The sequence below is a fragment of the Polypterus senegalus genome, chromosome 5 (assembly GCF_016835505.1).
Source record: "Polypterus senegalus isolate Bchr_013 chromosome 5, ASM1683550v1, whole genome shotgun sequence".
NCBI classification, from domain to species: domain Eukaryota; kingdom Metazoa; phylum Chordata; class Cladistia; order Polypteriformes; family Polypteridae; genus Polypterus; species Polypterus senegalus.
In genome coordinates, this window is record NC_053158.1 from 126,808,586 (window position 1) to 126,835,064 (window position 26,479).

A 26,479-nucleotide genomic window follows, 5' to 3' on the forward strand; every position below is an offset into this window, starting at 1 on the left:
CACCACAGCATTTTGTTGCTACTACCATGCCTAACAGCATTATGTAGGTTTCTTCCAGACCTGACAGTTACTTTTTCAGTTTAGCCTATGGCGCAAACAGCTAGTGTGGTTCATTCAGCCATGAACCATCCTTGGATGGGTGTCACTCATTAACCCTTGCAGTGGATCATGTGTTTCTTTTTTGTGTAAGGATTACAAATGTATACTGGATAGGGATTTTATGGTTACACAGTTGCTTAACTGTTTTTCTTTTTTACTCTTGTACATTACACAGGGGCCTCATTTATAAAGCTTGCTTATGCACAAAAAGAGTGAAAGAATATGATGTACAAACTTTATTTTAGGTCCCTTTTAAAAGAGCCAATGTTATGCACATAAACTGAAGAAATCTTTTGATTTTTCACCATTTTATATCGACTACCTGTTGTCAGTTATCAGAGAACTATCCAACAGGTCAGGAATATCTTCATCAAGCTTCACTTCATCATGCCTGTTGTACTGGAAGTCATTAACCAACTGGTGACATTAAAAATATCCTTTTGCCAACATAGAAAGGCAAGTTATAGCAGTGTCCGGTTCCCCTAATGTAATCAGAGCACTTTACTGCACTCATATTGCAATAAGGGCCATCTAGCAAGAATGACGGTGCGTTGTTAACCATAAAGTGCTATATTCCTTTAATCCACAAGTCATCTAAGATGTGACTGACAAACACTGGGTCTCGATGGCCTGGGTTAACCTGTGATTGATTCATTAATTTTGAAGCAAAGCAGCTTTGACAAATGTGATGGTGCTGTATGTGATGGCTAGCTTGTTGTTAAGGCATTTGGCTGAAACCTCAGTGTTTCAGATGGCCTGTACTATTCAATGTAACAGCAATCATATCATTACATGTGCCAGGTGATGGTGGCAGCCCACTCAGACAATGTTGCTTTACACCTTTCCTGGACCCCTGGGGGGTCCTAAAAGAGTTCAGAAACCTCACATGGAAATATTTTTACACTCAAATCCATGCAAGTTTTTATAACTGAGGCTATTGGTTGGTACCCAAAATCTTTATGATCTCTTGTCTGTTCTTTCTTGAGAGAGCTTATCAAGAACATTATCTCCCACAGAACGCTAGAGGGCAGACCCCCTGGCTTGCAGTGGGGTCACAGGGTGTGTGGAAGCTCTATCCTTATGGGACCCATGGCCACCACCAGGGGGTGCCTGGATGATTGCTGAACCCTTGGTTTCAGCATCTCCCCTACATCAAGCACCTGGAGAACTTCCGGGTGGCATATAAAAGGAGCCAGCAGCCACTACTCCTCTCCGTCAGAGCTGAGTGGAAAAGAACAAAGCTTGCCAGGAGGAGTGAAGGCGGTCAAAAAGAAAGAGAAAGAGAAAGGAAAGAAAAGTGTTTTTGTGTTATGAAGGTGGGAAATGGGGGAAGATGTTTCCCACGTGGAAAAAAAAATAAATAAAAGTGTGTGTGTTGCACTCGTGTCTCGTGTCTGTCTGTGTCGGGTTTGGGCAGCGGGAGTGCCTTCTGCAGGCCACAAGTTACATAGTTTATTAGTAACAGTTTTCCCAAGCAACATTTTCCATCAGATTCAGTCAAGAAAGACAATCCCTCGACTGTGTTCTGGGACTGGTCTTGGGTTTTCTATTTTTTTAAATAAAATCAATAATCAGCAAATAGAACTTTGAAAATGCACAAAATGAAAAAAGTAAAATTACTTTTTTTGCTTGTGCAATATGAAAATATGCAAGCTTGTAAAATAGCTTAATAGGAAAGTTTGATTTTTTAATGGACTTTTGAAATGTGATGTGTCTCAATTGCACTTAAAGTTCCAGTTGGGAGTGCTGTCTCTGTGAAGTATACATGTTTTCCTTGTATCAGAGTAAATTCCTTAAGAGTTACACCCCACAACCCAAAGACACAAAATCAGAGGTACTGACTATACTAAATTAAATTGATTTAGAAATTACCATATTTGTGTATTCAGGCTCTGATCAGCATTTGATATGAGGGTAAATCAAAAAATCAAGGTAATTTGAAAATGATGCATTAACTGCAAATGAGAGAAGCTGACACAATGCAAAAGGTTCCAGATGGCTTCTTGGTAGTTCCAAAGAATGTTGGCTCAGTACTTAAATGAAAACAGCATGACTCAAGAAAAACTTTATGAATCGGTAGAAAAGTTTAAAATGTGAAGAACAAGTGTAACTGATGAAGCTTGATCAAGTCTACCATCAACATGACATACACATGCCCACATCGACATGGTGAATACTTTCATTAGAGAAGATAGAAGGATTACATTGTCCACTGTTGCTGCACTTTTGGATATCAGATATGCATGATGACTGGGGTATCGTAAAGTTTGTGCAAGATAAGTACCCAAACAGCTTACTGATCTGCACAAGCCAACATCCTTTGGTGAATCTCAGCAGGTTCCACTCCCTCTGCCCTAAGAAATCTCACTAAGGTTTCCCACTATGGTTTACAGAGTGTTAATGTTAATTTCACCTTGGCTTCAACTAGACCAATGACAGAGTACCACACTGTGTATGTTCAAACTTTTCATAAGCCATCGTGAACATATTGAATTGTGTCAGCTTCTATCCACTACTATTACCACATAACTTTCAAATTGCCTTTACTTTTTGATTTACCCTTGTACTTTGCAGCAATCAGATATCCATTGAATAACTACGTAGAGGTTTTTAATCTGTTTTTTTTTCTGAGCAGTAGCAGCATTGTCATTTGTACAAAATTAAATGAAAAAGTTACTTGCGTGTCTGATCAACATAGAACCTGTCACCACTCTTCAGCACCATTATAGACAAGAATGTATTAAATACAGAAATACATTTTAACATACAGTACTTGATGTGCTCCTTATTGCTGTTGCCATACCACTTGGTCAGTTATGCACCCGGTATCTGAAACCTTGTGGAAAAAATGTAAAAATCTCAGACATAGATAAAGCAGAGCATCACACTATGCAAGGTTTGAGCCTGACATTCTGTTGTTCAATCCTTATTGTTGAGGCCCAGAGCAAGCAAGCAGCCTACTATGTTAATATAACATTAATCAGGCTTGAGAACCTTCTCATTTTTGTCTGGCAGGGTAATGACATAGCATCATTAACTGTAAATACCTTATTTCCCATAAATTATAAAGATGGTTTTTATGTTGGTTAGTATCTACAAATTGCTTCCATGGCAGTGTTCCCCATGATGGATTGATGTCACATTTAGAATTGCTTCTTGCCCTTTGTTTATACTTACAGTATGGTAAAGGCTCTGGTTAACTCTGACTGAATGAGTAAAATTATCAGAAAGATATAGAAGATGAATGACAATTTATTAAGTAGTGAGTACAATATTAACACATAAAGACATATACATTTATGCACAGTGTGGCTACTTTATTAGGTACATGTGCTCATTACTGCTAATAGCCTACTATCCAAACAGTTAACCACGAACAGGCAGGATGCACGATAAAAGTGTTTTTGACATGGTATGATTGGTGTTGCCAGAAATGGTGTTTTCAACATTCCTGTGATTTTAAAGTGTTTTAAATCTCTTAAAATATCATGCAGTGAGTAGCATTTCTGTAGACAAAAACATTTCTTATGAGAGAACTTGGAAGTGACTGGCCAGACTCCTGCCAGCTTAGAAGAGCCAAGTGAGGCTACAATTAATACACACCAAAACTGACTGATTGGAAAAAATAATCTGCTGGTCTAATGGTTTCATTTCTAATGCAAAATGTCGAAGGGAGGGTCTGATTTGGCATAGTCAGCATTTATCCATTTATCTAGCCCTGTGTCAATAATAAATTACTGGCGCTGGATGTATGAAGATTCAGGGACACAATAGGCCAGAATTCTAAATGAGTGTCATTTGAGTGCCACAGCATACAGTACCTAAGCATTGCTGCTGAACGTGTCCACTGTGTAACTTTTTTCAGATTCATACTTCAAACAAGATAAAGCACCTTGTCACAAAGGCAGACAACATCACATGTTTTTAAATAAAAATTTACAGTAATGCTGTATATGAACTAGTACAATAGTTATAAGAATACAACTGGGTATGTGGGTACTCATTCTATGCACTGAGCCAGGTTGTGTCACAGCTTTGATTAATATACAGTACAAAAATTCTCATAATTTTAAAAAAGTTAAAATAACTTCTGAAACATTCATTAGGTGGCACAAAAATCTCTAACCAAACTGAGTAATTTTTAAAACCAATTGTTCCAGGATGAGAAAGATGTAATTTCTTCATGGTTTTGTAAGCAGAAGTTCTTTATATGGTGAGTGGTATTTTTTCTAAAGGAGAAAAAATATGCATAAATCTAAAAGATATCAAAAAGATTACAACATATAATAATTTACATACCATAAGCAGTATATAGCCTATGAATTTTGCCACAGTGCAGTCAAAACAGAAATTTGTATTTATATAACAAATACAATTAGGTTAACAGTTCATATTAACACTACATATTCCTGTACATAGCTGAAAAGACAATAGAAAATTGAGATACATTCATTTTATTGTTTGGATTGAGCCTAATTTTTTACTAGCTGAAAAACCCAGCTTTGCCTGGGAGGAAAATAAAGTGTTTTTTTTTTTTAATTGTTTGAGAAAAATATAGTTAAAAAAAAAACAAAAAAACTTTAAAAATAAAAATAAATTAACAAACAATGAAGACTGATTAATGTGCTTGTCTTTGTGCTTATGTATTTTATCATCCAGTTGAAATTTGGAACCAGCCAACTCTATTTAATTTCAAAAGCAACAGGGGCGCAGTGGTGCTCACCTCCAGTTCGCCCTCTGGTGGTCATTCTGAGTGTCAACTGGATGATAACAAGCATACAAGACCACAATCTCACTCCCCTCCTTACCCAGAAGGGGGTGGGTTAGGGTTGATTTCACCCTACAGTATTTTTAGCCGAACAGTGAGAAACAGCCGTTTGGAAGTGATGCTCGAACAGAGCAATCAGATATTTCATTAACTTGCTAGGATATATGAAGTTGAATATACAGTAAATGATGCAGTATGTGGAATATATATAATTTACATTATTAATTAATAAGAATACTTACATAGTTTGAGTGGATAATCAAAATAAAAGCAATCAAGGTAACAGATAACAATGCAGTCATGAGGTAAATACATGTACTGAGAATTAATTCAATTTGGCCTTTGGAGCAACCTTAAAAAAAAGGCAAAAAGAAAAAAATATGAAATATGTATGCATACACAGCTAAATAAACCTTCAGGAACATGAAAACAAAACTGTCAATTTCAATTAGCTACCTTAAGAGCTCTTGTGGAGGCCTCTGGGATTCACTTTGTGGACTAACAGTAGATGGCTTTCCAGTACTCTTTATAAAAAGACCAGTTATCCTGCTAAACATGTTGCTATTTGCTTGCCGTCATAAGAATTAGGACTAAATAGAGATAACTTAACTAACAAACACTTATAATCTTGTATTCTCTAGTAGAGTGGATAAACTATTGTAACCACTGCCCCCAAAAAAGAAAGTTTTTCATATATTAAAACAGTCCAACCATTCTTTACCATGTCAAAATAAAAGAAATGACCAATCTCCCTTAGCTATGTTTGACTCCATATTACCAATAATTCTTTTATATTCTACCTTGAAATACAGACTGGCTGAACTACTCAAAAATGGCAAAATCGTACTGACAACCAAAGGAAATCATGAGCTTCCTTTCTTAAAGGTGACTGAGATCTCCAGTTGGAAATATTAAGTCTCAGTCACTTTGCTGACACTTTCTTGCGCAGTGACACCCTGGGATGATAGAGGGTACTGACGCTAACAGTATCTTCTACTTTTCCTGCAGCATTGAACAGCTGACCCAAGATGGTCTACCCCTTGCAGTTCAGATGATACAAGGAGGTGTCACAATCTGAACTAGCATTCAGAGAGAGCAGAGCTGCAGACCTATAGATTATTGTTATGCTTCAATGAATTCATTTTTCTTTTGTGTTACTGGTCCATAACAGTTATCTTCTCAGTTTTAAGTAAACAGGGTGACCTGGTGGGTACCCCAGCTATTTATATGGAGAACACTGGTTTGTTTCCCATCCACAGTACATTGATATAGTCAGCAGATTGGCTAAACCAGTAGATCTCGCAGAGCTTGTGTAACAGCTTATGGAGCAAGTGGGTCAGGTAAAGCTGCAAGCAGTGTTTTAGCAGATGAACTGGACAGCAGCTTCCTAAATGCATCAAGAGGGTGCAAGGTCTGGCTCAAGTACTAGTCCCGATGTATCTGAAAGAAGACAAAGAGAATTGACTGATCATATTTGAGTGAACAGCAGCACACCAATCATGGCCCTGACAGGAATGGGCACAGATACTAACTCTATTCCTTTCCATGGAGGTGTAGCGCACATATTACAACATGAATGAGTGTGCTGTTGATGACTATCCAACCCTAAAGTGGGAATTGCTAGCCTGCTATGGATTAATTGCAGACTGCCCAGCCCAGTGCAGTCACTCTCTGCTATGTCCCGATGTGACATCATGACACAAAAAGGACCAGTCCTAATTGTATTCAAGGTTTCCTGTGGGATTGCCCAACCTCTTTTTGCTCTGTTTACGCACTAGGGCAACTCAGCAGACTGTGGGTGGTGGTACTACCCTGATTGTCTTTTGCCATAATACTGGGCTAAGACTGTCCACAAATCAAAAATGACAAGGACTCATTGAATCCTGAACACAATGTCAGAGCCCGACCACAGACAGCTTTTTTCCATCCCAAGGTTGTTCCTTAGAATGCAAAAGAGCAGATAAGGCTGTGGCTACCCAGTGAAATGAAGCTGACTTCTAGATGTATGATGTGGTCCCATCAGTCACAACCACCAGAGGAGGAAAGTTCACCCATTTGTCCAAAGCTTCACATTCTAGCACCTCTACAACTTCACCTTCACTCCCTGCCTTCTTCATTCTGATGACAGCAGTTGCTAGTTTGCTAGAAATGCAGTTTCCACCGTTGGTGGTCAGCCTGCTGCTGACTCCATGTTGCCAGGGCCACCATAAGGAAGAGCAGAATCAAATTCTGAGCCCATGTCCTAATTACTGAAAAATCTGTGTAATCACTGGATGGTTTTATTGGCCATGAATACTTTTCCCCTATAGACAAACTAGAAATTTAATCAAAGGTAATTTACCAAGCTTAGGTTATGTTACATTAATATCTATTCCTGAAACTGGCAAGATCTGATGGAGATGACGGTAGTATCTTTCAGCCAGCAAATTTCAAGGAATGTGTTCTCTAGAGGAGGACAGGGAATGATTGAAAAGCAGGGGCTGATAGAAAAGCAGCAGTGGACGCAAGGTAAGAACCAACACTGGACCAGTCAGCCTTACAAACACGCAGAGAGAATGGTAGAATTTAAAACCAGTCTCTATGTGCCAGTAGCTTTAAACAGTAAACCACTACGCCACCCAAGTAATTTGGGCTAACTTGTAGTATAGCTTTGTACATGTTTTGTTCAAATTAAAGACTAGCATTAAACAAGTACACCAATACCTCTCATTTCGTATCAATATAATCCTTCATAAACAAGCAAAAGCATTTCATTTCTGTGAAATAATTTGGTTAAACCTCTATCCGTTTTCACAAAGTCAAGTAATTTGCATATAATATGGAGAATAATGATTACTGCAGTATTATGAACATTAAAGCACATCAACATAATGTCCTGTAGATAGAAAATACAAACACATACCTACAATCTTTACTTCTATTTCTCCTTTCCTGTTTTGCTGTCCAAGAGGTGCTGAAAGAAAACATTGGTATGTTCCTCCATCTTCCTCAGTAGAATTCTTCATTATAAGTGATAAAACATCATCCGAGGTAAATTCAAATGATCTCTTAAAACCATTGTATATTTTAACCATACTGCTGTTCATGTTTATATAAACAATGCCATTTAGAAGATCTGGAGTCTGAACCTTTGAACAACAATGAAAATTATGTTATGCAGTGTGCATCATAAAGCTGTAGTTAAAAGTATGTATTTTTTTTTTCTTTTACAAATATTGAATGAACAAGATAAGTTTGAAACAAATTCATTCGGGAACTTCACAATACATATGAGACAAGAGAATAAATGAAAAAATGGCACATATGGTACTTTAAATATTCTTTCATTGTTAGAATCTGTTCATTTCAATACAAAATCACAGAAAGGATCAGCACAACTTAATTATACCAATTGTTCTCATTTCAAACCAAAATCAGAGACAATTTTGGTAGAATCAGGAGCAGTTTGGAAATCGACAGACAGGGTATCAGTAAGAACAGGAAACACTCATGTGCACAACAGGCCAATTAATTAATGTACCTTGCACAGCTTTAGGAGTTATGAAGAAACCAGAGTATCCATCTTAATCCCATCCATGGGAAGAATATAAAAACTCCACAAAGTCAGATTTGAACCCAGAAATCTGGGCATGAGTTAGATACGTTAACCTTTCTGCAAATGTATCAACCTCTGCTCAGTTTTAACTTCAGTTAAAGACTATATTGGAAAATTAGGGGAGAGACATTGACTAACAAAGAATACATACCCGGGACACCAAGGTCACAATGATAATCAAATTATAAATAATGAATAATAAATAATCAAATAATCAAATAACAGGACAAGGAAGGACATAAATGTAAGGAATAACTAATTACAAAATAAACAAACAGAAAACAAAATCATAGCGGCTCTACTAGGCCTAACACAAGACTTTGCTACTAACCCACATGTAAGCATCTCCAATATCATTCTTCTCTCTCTGTCTTTTTCCATCATTCATCTGCTCTCTTTTTCCTGCCAGTCACACTCTTGCCTTCACTTAAGGTCTGATTTCAAGTTCAAGTGTATACTGGTGTTGAGGGACATTAAAGCACACTCCTGGGTTACTTTCAAAGCAATCCTCAAGGGCATTTTGCAGTGTCATGAATGTTTCTTGTGACTTCAGGTGCCATTTTATCAGAGTTCTGTCTGGGGATAATCCTTTATCCAGATTAAATTTAAAGGATTATGCCATTCCCCTCCACCAAGACAGCACATTCCACACTGTAAGAAGCAGTAAACCATATACAACGTGATAGACCTCTCAGTTGAATACTCTGTACTCATTTGTACTCTGTTCACTGTTACCTTGTTCCTGTCTAGGGATCTTTTCTAAACCTATTTGATTTATTGCTTCTGATGCTATTTCTTTGAGTCTTCTGGAAGAAGGACGTACGTTACTCCATTCATATTCTTCCTTAACATTAGAAATTGTTCGGTTACATTGTTAACTCTCTAGAAAACCTGTGAACGACATGAAACTCAAATTTTAGAGCACCGCAGTGGAGGCAGGTTTGCATTTCAGGTACTTTCTTAATTAGTGCTGCTAATGGAACACATTGTTTTCACTTTCATTGAATTTGACTTGCCTTTTAAGAATTAGAACATTAATGACGTGCAAAGTGAGACCACAGCTGAACAGATACTTCAATCAAATTTGCACTTATGAGTCCATCATACAATATCTGTTTCAACAAAATATTTAAAAAGAAAAAAGTGAACCTGTGAGAAATACCATTCTGCTTTGGTACACAAAACAGTTTGCTCTCAGAAAAATTAAAATCAACAGTGTTTGGGAATGCTTGGTCTGACATAATGGGAGCTCTAACAAGACTTAGAAAATGTTTCATTAGCAACATGAATTGGCTACAAAATAAGAAATTGGGTGGAGAGCATGTGGTTGCTCCCCATGGACTTTATTTATGTATAAAATTTGAGTACGACTCACACATTTAATAATTCATTTCAGTGAGCTGTTATTTGAATCTGAATTGACATGACAAATATATTACACCTCAAAAGTGACGCGTATTATGTACAGATGCTACCATAGTTTAATTCTGAAAGGGCCAATTCTGTGTATTTGCACTGATTAACTTTTTTAGTTATTCATTAATCTATATTGGCTACCCTCTGTTTTTCAAATAGCCTATACTATTCATTGTAACATCAGTCACACCATTGCATGTGCCAGGTAATAGCGGCCAGCTGCTCAGACGTTGGTGCCTTACGCCTTTCCATGACCCCCTGAATGCAGAGGAAAGGCGCTATAATATTTTGGATGACCTTGCACTCTCAGTTGTGAAGTGCAGCCAAATACTCTTGAATGCATAAGGTGGTGTCTCAGTGCATCAGGAGGGAGGGTCCTCTCCATATATGGATATGTCAGGGCATTGTTTGAGGAGTGTTCAGGTACATACATTTACAAGGTGAATGTGATTTATAAAGAATAAATAGTGTAGAAATGTGCACATGCCAGGTTTTATAAATATGATTTTTTTTTTTCGAGATAAGCATTTTCGTGTTTTTTTGCATGTACATATTTTCACACTCATACCCACACAAAGTGAGACCCGAGGTGTGGAGTCCGAGACCTCTGAGCTCTACATCCTCATTAATGTTTAGTACTTCTCACTTGTGCAAGAGAACATTTTCCAGAAGTGGTTTATTTTAACAGTATTTTAGCCTAAATACACTTTCAGATGTCAGCATACAAAACCTGACATGGATTATGCAACACAAATAATTCTGAATTATTTTTATGAATGTTTTGTTTTTCTGTTGTTCATGCTGAATCAGCATTGAAGCCAATTGTATCAGTAATATAGTGATCTCTGTTCTTCAAAGTATGAGATTAAAAGTTTACTTGGTCAACACTACAGACAACAAGTGTAAGTAACAGACATAAATGTCTTCCTTTGTGGATGGAGTAAAAAAAAAATCAGCACTCAGGGCTTCTGAGTCTTAATGATAAGGCAACTGAAATTAAACAGTAATTGGTTACTGACTAAGAAAGTGCCTGGAACAAAAGCCTACAGTCACTGCATCCCTCCAAGATCTGAGTTTGACACCTTTACTTTACTATATGTCTTTTATTTGTGAAGAACAGGAGAAATGTTTTGCTACCAGGCTGTCCAGAGATACTGTGCAATGTAGCACTGTAGGCTTTCGGTAAGACAGCAAATACGAAAGCAACAACGATATCTGCCAACTTAGTTACATAGCTCCTTTCTTCACATGGGGCTAGAAAGACAAACTCTGTTGAAAATTATGTTTGGACACAAAGGCAGAAACTGTGAGAGTCTGAAAGTCCAAAATTAGCTAAAATCTTGTAAATATGTTTATTTAATACTTTGCCCCTGTTTGAGTTGAGAATTGCTCTACATGGAGGTGCACTTTTTCAGTTTCTGTTTTGGATTTGAAATAAAGTGTAAGATTGAAGAGGTAATATATAAAACGTTTTGAAACTGTCAGAAATTATAGATATACAGAAGAATGGGACAATGGCTAGTGCTGCTGCCTCACAGATTCAGCGATCGCAGTTAAAATCCTGTGCCAAGTCCATTAGGACTTTGCATGGTCTCCCCACTGTATGTCTACTTAGGTTTTCCTCTGACATCTCCAAAGGTTAAGTGTAGATTACAAAATGTCCCTGTGTAAGTGGTTGCATACATGAGTTGACCCTGCAATAGACTGACAGCCTGCCTGGAGCCATTTCCTGCCTTTTGCCTGATGCTCTTGTAATAGGCTTCAACACCCTTCAACCCTAAATTGGATTAATTTCATTTTGAGAAAATATACATTTTATAATACAAAAAACTTTGATTCATAAAGGGTTCAGCATCATACTTTACTATAAGTCACAGACCACACAATAATATTACAAGTTTATAAGTTTAGCTCCCTATCTCTGAGTTTTCCTTCTTTTTTGAAGCATATCTACATGATCCAAGAGTGCTGTGAAAGCTGATTTAAAAGTATTCTTTTAGTAGTAAAGGACACATTTAAATCAAGTGTTAGTTTTATTCTATAGAGAGTTGAGAGGGTGGATGTTGGCCAGTGCAGAGTACTTGCTAAGCATAATTGTCATCTTCCCAGTGGTTAGATATGTATAGTCTCTGCTCAGGAAGTCACACCAAAATCCCCTTACCCTCAATACCAAAGTTCCACATCCTTAAGACTTAAACTAATGATTACTTAACAGCCTATTTTGCCAGGGGTGCTGATGAGGAAACCATTTGGTACAGTGGTAAGGAAAGCAGCTACTCTGTACCCTTAAGGACCCAAGTTCCCGATACATCTGATAGAGGGGCATCACATTGCATCAATTCCTGAGGGCAGACATGTGTAAAATCTCAGTGCCACTGCACCTCCCAAACTCCAGTCCCACAGGTAAAGTCTCATCATTTCTTCTTTCTTGTGTTTAAAAATCTTTCAGTTTTCAGATTATGCAGTACAATACTGAATTATATCATTAATACAATTTGCTGTATTGTTTTTCCTCCAGTGACATTTCTAATTCTTATCCCCTCATTTAGACACAGGAATGATAAACTGAAATGTACTAATCAGAAATAAAGCATCTAAGATTGCTCTGGGTTAGAAAAGGTGTATCAATCATTCATTGACATATTTATGTAGAAGAGCTGGACAGATACCCATTGAATATTCTTTTTCCAGTTCCAAAATGTATAAACATTTGCTTTACCACTGCAAAGTACAATGTAATACAGGATTATTCTAATTCAGCAAGAGTGGCGCCTGGTGAAATAAATTTGAGTGGGGGTGCAGTTTTTGGGGGGACAAACTGAAGCAGCACTTATCTATTATATAGTGCCTTTCACATTGATCTGTTTGTCTATCTAGTTATTCTACATGCTCTCATGGTTCTCATCATAGTTCCAGTGAACATCTTAGCCTGTCTAGAACCAGACCCTTAGAAGAAAAATGTATTATATTCTTTCTACCATGCTGCCTAATCTGATGCCAGCTTTCCCATTTCTACTGTGCTCCAAAACTTCAGTCCGTGACATCCACAGCAGCCTTATTCTTCTCATAACTTGCCCTATTGATTTGGAAGGAACAGGTGCACCTGCCACCCTAATTTTATGCTACAGGTATCTTTAAATTGCCCAATCCTCCGCCAACTTGCCTAGTTCCCTATTCTGCCAAAACCCTCACCATAATGTCCTCACTCCGATCTCTGTAATTTTCCAATAACATGCACTTCTGTCCTTTAACACATCCATAGCATAAGTCAAATCCAAATTTTATTATGCTTCTGCTAATGGAATGCCCAGTCCTTGGCCATTTTCCATTGATTTCCATAAATCCACATCACACAATCACTAGTCCTCTGATTTTCCTGAATTCTTGCACCTCAGTTTATCATCTACCACATCCATAGAGTCATTCCCGTGGTAATTTTATTCTACAATTGCAGCCAGTCTGCCCAGTCTATGAAAGTTTTCCAGGCTTACCTCACCTGGGCATAAATTTACATTTTAAGATCCACAGACCCCCGCATCTTAAAACATATCTTGCCACCCAACCTGTCTTGTACTACACCCACAGGACAAGTCCAACATAAATCTTATTCTGCCTTTACAATCAGGATACCTATATTATCTTAACATAAATTTTGCCCTCCTTTCCGTCAGGTAAGTTCCCAATTACTTTCTGATTACATTGAGTCATTTCACTAAGCCTGTGTTATGTTGTGCAAAATCTGTACATTTTTGTCTATATTTTCATTATATTTTGCTCAAGACAAAACAAGATGAACTTAAATACAGGATACTTGCATAGGCAATTTAACATCAAAGCATTCTCTTTTTCTGAGTTGTACCAGTATCAATCACAGCACCATCTGTTTGAACAGAGAAGGAATTCAGGAGATGCCTCAATCTGTATTGATGATTTTATCACCTGTGAATAGATGGGCACCAGGACTAAATTGGCTTAGAGCTTGGGAAAGGAAAGTCTTAAAACATCAAAAACTTTATTGTTTGGGAAAACAGACATATTCAAACAGATTAAGGAACATGAGCAAATTCATCCACCATATTTACAGCCAGCCAATCAGAGTATATAACAATCATGTGTTGCAAAACCCATGTGGAATTTTATAATAAAGATGCCTTGTCTGAGAGCGACATCAGAAGAGAACAGCAACATTTATTTATATAGCACATTTTCGTACAAAAGATGTAGCACAAAGAAAAAAAAGACAAAATACAGAAATAAAATTAGGCAATAGTAATTAACATAGAATAAAAGTAAGGTCCGATGGCCAGGAAACAAAAAAAACTCCAGACAACTGGAGAAAAAAAAAACAACAAAATCTTCAGGGGTTCCAGGCCTTGAGACTGCCCAGCCCCCTCTAGACATTCTACCTAGCATAAATGACCTCACAATCAGTCCTCATTGTATTCAGGGTTCACATGCAAGAATTTGATGATGATGGTCATGTGGACCTCTAGCCTTCAATCTATCGATGTAGGGACTGCACATTGCTTTGATCAGGTGGTGATGGTGCAGATTGCCACCACTGAAAACCAGAAAAAGAACAGTAGAGCAAGTAGGGGTTAGAACGGATTTCAAAGCCATCAAGAATGATAATGTTAATTAAATGCATATACAGAATATCAGGGTTAAACTAAAATGAAGCTATGAGAAAGCCATGTTAAAATGGGTTTTTAGCAGTTTTTTAAAGTGCTCCACGCCTCCACCATTTCAGCCTGGCGAATATCTGTTGGTAAATTATTCCATGTTTTTGGTGCATAACAGAAGAAGGCTGCCTCACCAATTCTTTTAAGTTTAGCTTTTGGAATTATAAGCAGACACTCATTTAAAGATCTAAGGTTATGATTTGGAGTGTAAGGTGAAAGGCATTCTGAAATATAGCATGGAGCGAGATTATTTAAGGCTTTGTAAACCATAAGCAGTATTTTAAAGTCAATTCTAAATAGCACGAGTAATCAATGTAGTGACATCAGAACTGGAGAGATGTGCTCGGGTTTTCTTTTCCTAGTTAAGATTCTAGCAGCTGCATTCTGCAACAGTTGCAATTAGTTGATTTCTTTTTTGGGTTGTGCTTAGAGGAGTGCATTACAGTAATCTAGTCGACTGAAAACAAAAGTGTGAACTAATTTCTCAGCATCTTGCACAATTATAAGAGATCTAAATTTTGCTATATTCCTTACGTGAAAAAATGCTCTCTTAGTAATCTGATTAATATGTGATTTAAAATTCAGGTCAGAGTCACTAGTTACCCCTAAATTCTCTACCTCTGTCTTGACTTTTTCTAATGCCCTCATTGTATACATTTTTGCCAATCAGTAGAATTTCTGTTTTCTCCTTATTTAGTTTGAGTAAATTACTACTCATCTATTCAGAAACACAAATAAGACATTATGCTAGTGAACCAAGAGAGTCGGGGTCATCAGGCACTATTAATAAATACAGTTGTGTGTCATCAGAATAGCTCTGCCATGAAATAATCTGACCTAATGGAAGCATGTAGATCAAAAAGAGCAGCGGACACAGAATAGATCCTTGTGGAACACCGTACAGAATATCACATGTCTTTGAAGTATAGTTACCACAACTAACAAAGAATTTTCTACCTGCGAGGTAGGACTCAAACCAATTTAAGACACTGTCAGAGAGGCCCACCCATTGACTAAGGTGATTTCTAAGAATATTGTGATTGATGGTATCAAATGTGGCACTCAGATCTAAGAGGATGAGAACAGATACACGGCATCTGTCTGCATTTACCCACAAGTCATTTACTACTTTAATGAGTGCGGTTTCTGTACTGTGATTTGTTCTAAAACCCGACTGAAACTTATCAAGAATATTAGCTGCATAATGACTGCCTTTTCTATGATTTTACTTACAAAACGCAGGTAAGAAATAGGTCCAAAATTTTCAAAAGCAGAGAAGTCAAGATTATATTTTGCTGTTTACAACAGTTTTAAGACAGTCTGGGAAGACCCCTGTATCTAATGATTAATTTACTATGTTTTTCATCTTTTTTTTTCCCTTGCTTCTCTTCTCCTCCACTCCTCCTAGCAAGCTTCATCTCCCTCCTCCAGACTCTGGCTATTGGAATGCAGTGAGGTGGCCATATTTATAAAGCCGAGTCAGGGATGTGGATCTAATAAAGAAAGGGTAACCACACAGGAAAAGCAACACTGCTTTGATGCTGGGTGACACCAGTCTGCAAAACCGAGCACAGAACTTGCGTACGCCAGGGTATGAGCTACCGTGGAAATGTGCGTGGCTTTACGCCAAGTTTAGGTTTTATACATCGCGATTTTAGTGTGGAAACGGGCTTACAGAACATTTTTGTGCGCACGCACCATTTATACATGAGGCCCCAGGTGTCTCCAGATCTTTTTCTGACAGAGTGTGGTGGAAGTGCTGCTGTCTAGGGCTCCACAATTGTCCGGTGACCCTTGGTGGTAGCCACAGGCCCCAACAAGATTGACTTTCCAAGCTCCAATCCCATGGCCCCGAAAAAAAACCAGGGGGGCTGTCCTCTCGTGTCCTGGTGAAGGTATTGTCTCTCTCCTGATCCTTCCACCACAATATATATGCACTTTATTGCCAAAAGATATTGGGACGCCTGTCTTTGCACACACATGAACTTTAATGACATCCCATTCTTAATACATAGGCTTTAATGTAGAGTTGTCCCAGTCTTTGCAGCTATAACTGCTTCAACTCTCCTGGGAAGGCTTTCCATAAGGTGTAGGAGTGTGTTTATGGGAATTTTTGACCATTCTCCCAGAAGCGCATTGGATGAGAAGGCCTGGCCTCGCAGTCTCTGCTCTAATTCATCCCAAAGGTGTTCTATCAGGTTGCGATCAGGCCAGTCAAGTTCCTCCACACCAAACTTGCTCATCCATTTCTTTACAGACCTTGTTTTGTGCACTGGTGCATAGTCATGTTGGAACAGAAAGGGGCCATCCCCCAAACTGTTTCCAAAAAGTTGGGAGCATGAAATTGTCCAAAATGGCTTTTAATGCTGAAGCATTAAGAGTTTGCTTCACTGGAACTAAGGGGTCCCAAGGGGCCCAACCCTTGAAAAACAACCACACAACATAACCCCCCTCCACCAAACTTTATACCTGGAACAGTGCATTCAGGGAAGTACTGTTCTCCTGGCAACTGCCAAACCCAGACTCGTCCATTGGATTGCCAGACAGAGAAGCATGATTCATCACTCCAGAGAACACTTCTACACTGCTCTAGAGTCCAGTGGTGGTGTGCTTTACACCACTGTTTTGATGGCGATGTAAGGCTTGGATGCAGCTGCTTGGCCATGGAAACCCATTCCATAAAGCTCTCTATGCACTGTTCTTGAGTTAATCTGGAGGTCACACGAAGTTTGGAGGTCTGTAGCTATTGACTCTGTAGAACGCTGATGACTTCTGCACACTGTGTACCTCAGCATGCGCTGTCCCAGCTCTGTGATTTTATGTAGCCTACCACTTTGTAGCTGAGTTGCTATTATTCCCAATTGCTTCCACTTTGTTAGAATACCACTAACAGTACTTCAAACAGGACTCTGGTTAGCTTTTCCATGTCCTTGACAGCAGTCTCTATGTTGCTGAGAAGAAAAAGAAGTGATTGCAGAGGCTCCAGTAGGGTTGAAAGCTGTTCCCACTTGATTGGCTCTTCTGGCTTTTCTGTGGGTTGTCGCAGAGGGCTTTGTGTGTTTCCATCGATAACTGAAGTTAGACATGATGAGAACTTCTGGTGGAGGCTTCGTCAGTGCTGCCGGAGGGGAGAATGGCTCTGGATGATCCCGGACAGGACTGATCTGTCTCAGTGATATAAATTTGTTGCCGGGATCGGAGCATTCATCTTGCTCTGTCCAATTGCCCCTAGGAAGAATCAGAGAAGGACTCACTTGTCTTTTTCTTCCCTAAGTTTTGGCTGGGTTTTTGTTCAATTTTAGCGGCTTGTCATTCCAGTAGCCGGCATGTTGTTTTTCCAGCCTGCCCCGGGATGATCCATGTGACTGTCCTTGTCAAATAGGGTCCCAAGATTTATGTAGCTAGATCGGCTAGACACCCATCGTTGCCATCTTGACCAGGTAAAGGAAGGTGTCAAAAACATAAAAATAGTTCCTCTGCAAATTTAACGCTTCAGCGGCACACATTTCTGTGTAAATGCTGTGGAGTTCGTCCTTCACGTTTCTTGACTGCTGCCGATCCTGTCCAGGTTTGACCAGGGATCCATGGGTTGAATCACTGTCCTGTATTCCTCACCTCCCATCAGGTAAATCTACAACCGAACAATGTTGTCCAGTCACTGGCACCTTGGGATATCACCGTTCCAATTCACAGATTTCTTCCCCATTCTCCCAATAAACAGCCATGGAAACAAAATAAAAAAGAAGGAAAAAGAAGAGAAAAAATGTGCAGAATATTGTGTAGGAGTGTTCCAGTCACAATAAAGATTTTTAAAACCGGTTTTCTGCAACCCAGACTTCCAAAATATCCTGCTAACTACTCCAATTTTAATGAAAAATTGCCATAAGTGTGCCCCAAACCCCCAACACATGAACACACAAAGAGTCCTGGGTTCAAATAATGGAAGGTTTCTTCTACACGATACGTACACAAAGTTGAAAAAGCCCAAACACAGGTTTTCTTTTTCTCTCTCTATTTCCACAATACTCTCTTCTTGCCACCGCACCACCCTCCTCCAGCCGAGTGTTGCTCTATGTCCTCCTAACTTCAACTCACCTGGATAACGGAGTATGGTCTCTTTCATTAACGACTTGGCTACTGCCCGATGGAAGTACTTTTGGGTCATATGGAAGTCCTATTTATTAGGGAATGCATTTCCCTGCAGCATCCCCCTTGCAGTACCCACGGGCAACCTGGTTACAGGTTCGGGTTGCACCCTTGTTCTATGGTTTCAGGTTACAATTGCGTCCTTGTTCTTTGGCCAGAGGTTCCAGTTTCGGCCGTCTTCTATGGATACAAGTTTCTTTTAAGGTTTGACCTAGAGACAGTTGTTTAATCAACAGCAGGATTGTAATATTGTGTTTTCATTTAATATTTCAGGCAAATTGCACGCCGCATTGACCCAGGACCTTGGACTGAGAAGATGGGCAGACATTTAGAAGTAAATGCTTTTATTCTTTTACAGTGTTGTCTGTTGATTGCTCAACGTTAAACATCAACTGTCACATTAATTGGCATTCTTCACAACATTCACTTATGACCTCTTTAGATATTCAATATTGTGTATTTTCCAGGACTTTCCTCAGCAGACCTCTGGAAACTGTTGTGGCATCCTCATGCTAATGGTAAGTGTCTGCTTTACTCAAACATTTTCATCTTTCAAAATCTCTTTCAAGGTTTGAGAAGATGACTTAGACCGTTTGTATTTTACAGTATGCCCTTTGCCTCTGCACACGTACTAGATTTACGTTTACTGAGCTAATTTGTTTCTTATAAAAAAAAAGCTCAGGTATTTGTCCCATTTGTCTAATTATTGCACTATATATTTTCTTTTCCTTTTTCAGAGTGACATACCGTTGATCCGCCATTGGTGTTGCATCCTACTGATGGAGAAGTTTCAGATAGAGGGGTATAAATTTCTGCAATGTTGTAGTGTCTCATTGTATTACCTCTCAAACACAAAAAAATTATTTATCTTCATTGTTTACAAGACATGGCCAACGGTTTGCTTACTGGAGCGATGAAGCTGTTGAGTTGTTGCAAGGCACTCTTCAGCCTCTTTTTAGAGTGTCTGGGCAAATCTCTTCAACTGTCCCATCTCACATGCAAGCTGTGAGTGACCGGGTGACAGATGAGAAGAAGCTGGTAGACTTCATTGTAGAAGCACAAGGCTCCCAGCAGCATTTGTCGGTATGTTACTGAATTATTAGCAAAGTCCATGGATCAGATTTTAAAGAGTTACTACATGTCAATAAAGATGCCAAACTGTAATCTAAGGATTGTGTTGGAAGTGAACACCTCACGTTGGACTGCTATTGCACATAGCTATCAGTAAAGGTATGGTGTGCTACTCATGTAGTACAGGGACAACTTGGTACCTAGTCTTGTAATATTTCATTCACTTTTTACTTAAGTGATTGGTGCGAGACCATTTAAGGGTAGATAAAGTTAACTTAAATATAAGGGGTGAAAGAGGGCTCTATAATAATAACCTATAGCTTAATGCATTTACAAGCAACATTGGCCTTTTTTTTTTTTTTGTTTCTTGAACACAGAGGATACTCCGTGGTAATGAGCCTTCTAAGTGGCTGGATAGATTCCAGGAAAAGTCATCTTTCCGAGTGCCTGTGTACGAACAACATGATGCCCTTTTCTCATATCCTGACAGATTTCTGAGAACTGTACAAACAGCATTCCCTATTAGAGATCGTGTGCAGTTCATTCTGGATGTCTTATTCCCTGAGTAAGGCCTGTTATGTAAATAATTTGTGCACCAGATGATCTGTAGTCTTCTGCCCACTTCAATATAGAAATGTGTTTTTTCTTATGCAATAGACTATGCAATTTCCACCCCCAGACATTAGATCACAATATCTGTGTATGAATCCTCGCAATCACGTTAACTGTTGTTTTTCTCATTGTATGAGTTTCAATAGAAACAAAAACAGGCTGTTTCATTTGCAAAATAAAGAACACATTCTTAGGGTTTTATGCTTTGTTACTTGGTAATTGGTGTATGCCTTCACTTATAATGTGATGTGGTCATATTTCAGTTACATGCAAGCAACTTTTGTATTCTGTTTTTTCTTACTTTTGGATAGTCCATCATCCATGCCCTGGCTGCTCTACAAGGTGTATCAGGACAGGAGGCAGAAGATTTATTTCTTGGAGGCCCAGAATAAAGTGTCGGGTCAAAGTCAAGTCTATGAATGTTTGAAGTAAGTGTTTGAACAATTCTTATTTATTATTTTTATATTTTACTTGCCTTAGTGAAGTGGAAGAATTTAATCGAAAGATAGGGCAGCAATTAAAGAAGGAGGGAATGCTGTGATATCTGTTGGAATAGAAGATGATGCTACTGCCCAGTGCTTCCAGAATCCTTCATTTGAGTCTTGGGTCTGAATCTACTGCGTCACTGCCAAGTATTCTGGGGTAATGTATCTTGTTTTGTTTACATTTTGTTTCTCTCCATATTCCAAGCTCATTTACTTGACCTTAGCTTTAATAAACTGGATGGCTGTCTCCTTCACAATTGATTTTAAAGTACTTTACTATTCATTACATAAAAAGCTCTGAACAATTTAGTCCCTTCCTGTATTTGGTACTGTCTCTCCCCCAACACTCCTCATTTTAATATTTAATCCACAACCAATATTGCCAACTAATTTGCTTATGAAAGGACTGGTGAAGCAGCTTGCACATGTATACCAAAAATATAGAATGCCAGCTATAAATGAAAAACCTATCAAAATACTTTTAAAACACCATTTTTAAACTTCACCTCTGTTTAATTCCCACTTCTATCAGTTGTAATGGTTTATGAATTGAACTGCATACACTTTGAAAGATTTACACTAGATAATAACAATTGTTTTTTTGCTGTTTTTTTTTTTTGTCTGGTGATGCCCTTTGCCATGCACCCTGGTCAAGTCTTGTGCAACTGTCTGTGGTGCTGAAGAGAGAAGGTTTCTGAAGACCCTCTTGAAATGGAGTTGCATCTGGATTAACAGTACAACAATATGCTTGCTAAGAATGTCCACAGGGGCCTGGGGAGTCTGTGACCTTCCCCTGACCAACTAGACCTTTTTGTGTTCTTCAACAGGGCCATCTGACCATCAGATGTACTGTATATAATTTTCCTCTTGTGTACTTTTTGTGTATATGTATTTTCTCAGTTTCATAAAGTTATATGTATTTGTTAAGCAGTTTGGACTTTATTAGTATTAAAATGTTACAGAAGTTATTTGTTGAATAATTTTAATGATCAAAATAGCAAAAAATGTAACTTTAAATTTTCTGTGCTCTGGGTAAAATGTTAAATCTGTGGTGATTTTTTTTAACTTTTTTTTTTTTGTACATTTGACAAATGTTTTTTTTAGGTGCATTGTTCTCACATTGTTCACTTTTGTTCTCATAACATTTATTCAATAAAATTTGCATGAAAAGTGTATTTCCTTTTTCATTTATTCAGTTATTAACTCGCATTTAAGACACTATATGGGTGAATAAAAGCTATTTAAATTTGAGTACAAGACAAGCAATAGTATCACAGAAGATGGTGCTGGGGTTGTGCTTTGTGGATTAGACATGAAATGAAGATTTCTTTTTCGTGAAAGACTCTTTATGCAATCCACTAGTATTACCGAAACAAAGTTTTGTAAACCATGATGCCCTATGACACACGTGTATTTCATAATTAGTAATAATATGTAAAGTTATTTTTAAAAGTTTTTCCAGGGATGAAAAGTGCATCAACAGTTCATTTTTACATATATACACACTCATTTTGACTAACTGCATGACAGCCTGGTACAACAACTGCACCAAACCTGCCAAAAAAGCCCTGTAGTGGATCATAAAAACATCACAGCACGTTTAATGGAACTGAACTGCCATCACTTGATCATCTATACAAGATTCCCTGTGTAAGAAGGGCTAAAAACATCATCAAGGAAAACACTCATCTTGGACAGAACTTGTTTGAGCTTCTCCCATCAGGCAGGCATTTCAGATCAATCTGCATGCTACAAATAGACAAAAAAAAAAAAAAATTTTTTTTCAAACTGCTATAAACTTATTGAACTCATATCTCTTCAATCTGAAATCGTTGTCATTGATCGTGTACAATTAATGTAGGTAGTGTGTAATGACTGTTTACTAAAATGCAATAATAATCTATACTGCTGTGCATTTATGCAATAATCATCCTGGTTACTTTAACATATATGGCATCTTGTCAATATTTTGAACATATTTTATATGATTACTCAGTTTTTAGTTCACAATTTATTGATTTATTGTATTGTTATATATCTGAACTATTTGACATTGGAATTTAAATACAACGTAAAGCTGACACGAGTAATTTTGTTGCGTTACTCAACGACAATATATTACTTGAATACATCTATTTTTAAAACTGACAATTATTTTTTATATGTAGACTATAATAACATATGCAATGGTCAAATACTTCTTTGTACAATGGGAACTGAAAAAAAAGTGCTATGTAAACTAAACGAAGCCATCTCAGTGATAAACAATTAACGTTTATAACAAGGAGTATGACAAGCTTAATTCAGCCCTGAAAACAGAACGCATACAATGAATATTTAATAATATTATCATTATGGTAAACTACTACAGTATTGAAACGAATATACTGTACTACCCAGTTGTGTATCAACATGCGCAGTTGAGACCGATCCATGCCGTAAAGCGAAATGTTTAGTATATATATATATATATATATATATATATATATACACATTTTTTATTAAGCGCATGCGGAGTGTGTTATTACATACGTATTGAACGAATACGTCATCAATTACTTTACGGTTCTGCCCAATCTGTATAACGCATGCCTGAACACTTTACGGCATGCTAGGCTTTCAATACGCCTGCGCGCGCAAATCGGGTAGGCACGCAGATCGGGTAGCGATAGACACATATGGACTAAATAGAACTTGAAAAGATATATTTTTTCGAATGTGATCGCTCAAAACAGATCGAGTTGAAGTGCACTACAGTACATCGAGCCGGCGTGGTATTGTGGTTTTGCCTGCGTGCCTCAAAAAGTCACCCTTCCCTCGCTCTTACTTTTTTACCGCTCATCTAATGAATACACTGAGTATGGCTTTACCAAAACAATCATTGATGGCGAATAAAGTATCCATTATTCGAGTATGTAGATCGGGGTATATATGTGTCCGCGTATCGCAGCGGAGTAGTGTGTTAAAGAAGTTATGAAAAAGAAAAGGGAACATTTTAAAAATAACGTAACATGATTGTCAATATACAGTAATTGTTTTTTTGAGTGTTATGAGTGTTGCTGTCATCAAGGACTTGATTATCATTATTTCTTTCAATCAGGTTCGTATTTGTACGATGTGTTGTGTTCAAGTTACATTGCGTGTTTGTCAATCGTTGTAAAGATAACAGGTTTCATTCATCGATTCGTTTCTTACTGCATCAATAAATTTGTTTCCGCAGTCGCTGCACTTATGAATATACTTGTATGTATCAGACGCTTCATATTTTTTTGCTGCCTTGTGTAATTCGTTTTTTGTTCAGCGCTCTTTGGAACTGTTGCTTTTTGTCTGTGCACTGCGTCAGTTCACGTGAGCCGCTCGGTGTACATGCATCGAAGTTTCCCAGCTGTGCTGGTGCCATGTCGTGCTATGTCCACAGCTGTATTTAATGTTAGCTAAGTCCCGGCACTTAAAACTTTCTCTCGCAGTTTCGCTGAGTTTGTGCCAAACACAACCCTGACCATCTCATCTTCCTCTGCATAAGCACAGTCCTTCTTCACCCGTGAATATTTAGCAGCAGTTTTTTATTGGATTGCCGCTGACGGACGGCCTTATATGGGCAGGCACTAAATTACAAACGCCAGCGGCAGCCTGTCTATGAACTTAATTTAAAGTTTAGGTTTACACCATGCTTTGTTTCCACAGTAGCAGCACTCATGAATATGGTTGTATATGTCACTCGCTCGCTTCTTATTGTTTCGCTGCCTTCTTAATTATATAATGCATGTTTTCTTCAGCGCTTTTTGGAGCTCTTCCTGGTTTTCTACGTACTGCGTGATTACGTGGAGGCGTGATGATGTCACGCGAAACTCCGCCCCCCATGGCTTTCGAGCTCAACTCCATTACAGTAAATGGAGAAAAACAGCTTCCAGTTATGACCATTACACATAGAATTTCGAAATGAAACCTGCCCAACTTTTGTAAGGAAGCTGTAAGGAATGAACCTGCCAAATTTCAGCCTTCCACCCACACGGGAAGTTGGAGAATTAGTGATGAGTGATTGAGTGAGTCAGTGAGGGCTTTGCCTTTTATTAGTATAGATACTCACCTAAAGGATTATTAGGAACACCTGTTCAATTTCTCATTAATGCAATTATCTAATCAACCAATCACATGGTAGTTGCTTCAATACATTTAGGGGTGTGGTCCTGGTCAGGACAATCACCTGAACTCCAAACTGAATGTCAGAATGGGAAAGAAAGTTGATTTAAGCAATTTTGAGCGTGGCATGGTTGTTGGTGCCAGACGGGCCGGTCTGAGTATTTCACAATTTGCTCAGTTACTGGGATTTTCATGCACAACCATTTCTAGGGTTTACAAAGAATGGTGTGAAAAGGGAAAAACATCCAGTATGCGGCAGTCCTGTGGGCGAAAATGCCTTGTTGATGCTAGAGGTCAGAGAAGAATGGGCCAGCTGATTCAAGCTGATAGAAGAGCAACTTTGACTGAAATAACCACTCGTTACAACCGAGGTATGCAGCAAAGCATTTGTGAAGCCACAACACGCACAACCTTGAGGCGGATGGGCTACAACAGAAGAAGACCCCACCGGGTACCACTCATCTCCACTACAAAAAGGAAAAAGAGGCTGCAATTTGCACGAGCTCACCAAAATTGGACAGTTGAAGACTGGAAAAATGTTGCCTGGACTGATGAGTCTCGATTTCTGTTGAGACATTCAAATGGTAGAGTCAGAATTTGGCGTAAACAGAATGAGAACATGGATCCATCATGCCTTGTTACCACTGTGCAGGCTGCTGGTGGTGGTGTAATGGTGTGGGGGATGTTTTCTTGGCACACTTTAGGCCCCTTTGTGCCAATTGGGCATCGTTTAAATGCCACGGGCTACCTGAGCATTGTTTCTGACCATGTCCATCCCTTCATGACCACCATGTACCCATCCTCTGATGGCTACTTCCAGCAGGATAATGCACCATGTCACAAAGCTCGAATCATTTCAAATTGGTTTCTTGAACATGACACTGAGTTCACTGTACTAAAATGCCCCCCACAGTCACCAGATCTCAACCCAACAGAGCATCTTTGGGATGTGGTGGAACGGGAGCGTGCTCTGGATGTGCATCCCACAAATCTCCATCAAGTGCAAGATGCTATCCTATCAATATGGGCCAACATTTCTAAAGAATGCTTTCAGCACCTTGTTGAATCAATGCCACGTAGAATTAAGGCAGTTCTCAAGGGCAAAAGGGGTCAAAAACCGTATTAGTATGGTGGTGTATATATATATATATATATATATATATATATATATATATATATATATATATATAATATATCCTTTAGGTATATATATATATATATATATATATATATATATATACACATACTATATCTGTATATACATATATTTAGCTGAAAATCTCAAATCTGTCAGCATGGTACATCTAGAGTACTAGGTATACACTAAGAAAGAATATTTTGATATATATCAATATTTATTTCCACAACAGAAAAACTAAATGCCTCAAAATTTTAAAAACTGGTCAACACTTTATGTGTTGATATTTGTTGATGTGGTGAGTGTGAGAGAGCAAGACAGAGGAAA

At 38.3% G+C, this 26,479-nt stretch overlaps 1 protein-coding gene and 1 long non-coding RNA gene across 3 annotated transcripts in view; one reads left to right on the forward strand and one right to left on the reverse strand.

Annotated features, from left to right (window-relative positions):
* Positions 1-3,335: 3,335 nt before the first annotated feature.
* LOC120529484 (CD83 antigen-like) overlaps positions 3,336-26,479 on the reverse strand; it is a 33,562-nt gene continuing 10,418 nt past the window's right edge. Inside the window, exons 3-5 of one of the 2 annotated variants that reach the window (XM_039753324.1) lie at positions 7,770-7,995; positions 5,110-5,219; positions 3,336-4,328 (exon numbers count right to left, since the gene is read on the reverse strand). In XM_039753324.1, the coding sequence (XP_039609258.1) occupies positions 4,281-4,328; positions 5,110-5,219; positions 7,770-7,995 (384 nt within the window). In that variant the 3' untranslated portion in view covers positions 3,336-4,280. Of the gene's footprint in view, positions 4,329-5,109; positions 5,220-5,323; positions 6,308-7,769; positions 7,996-26,479 lie in introns of those variants that run through there. The other variant, XR_005633755.1, reaches the window with a different exon arrangement.
* LOC120529485 lies at positions 19,494-20,231 on the forward strand. Its single transcript, XR_005633756.1, has 3 exons — positions 19,494-19,508; positions 19,591-19,789; positions 20,155-20,231. It is a non-coding gene; the product is annotated as an uncharacterized LOC120529485 (long non-coding RNA).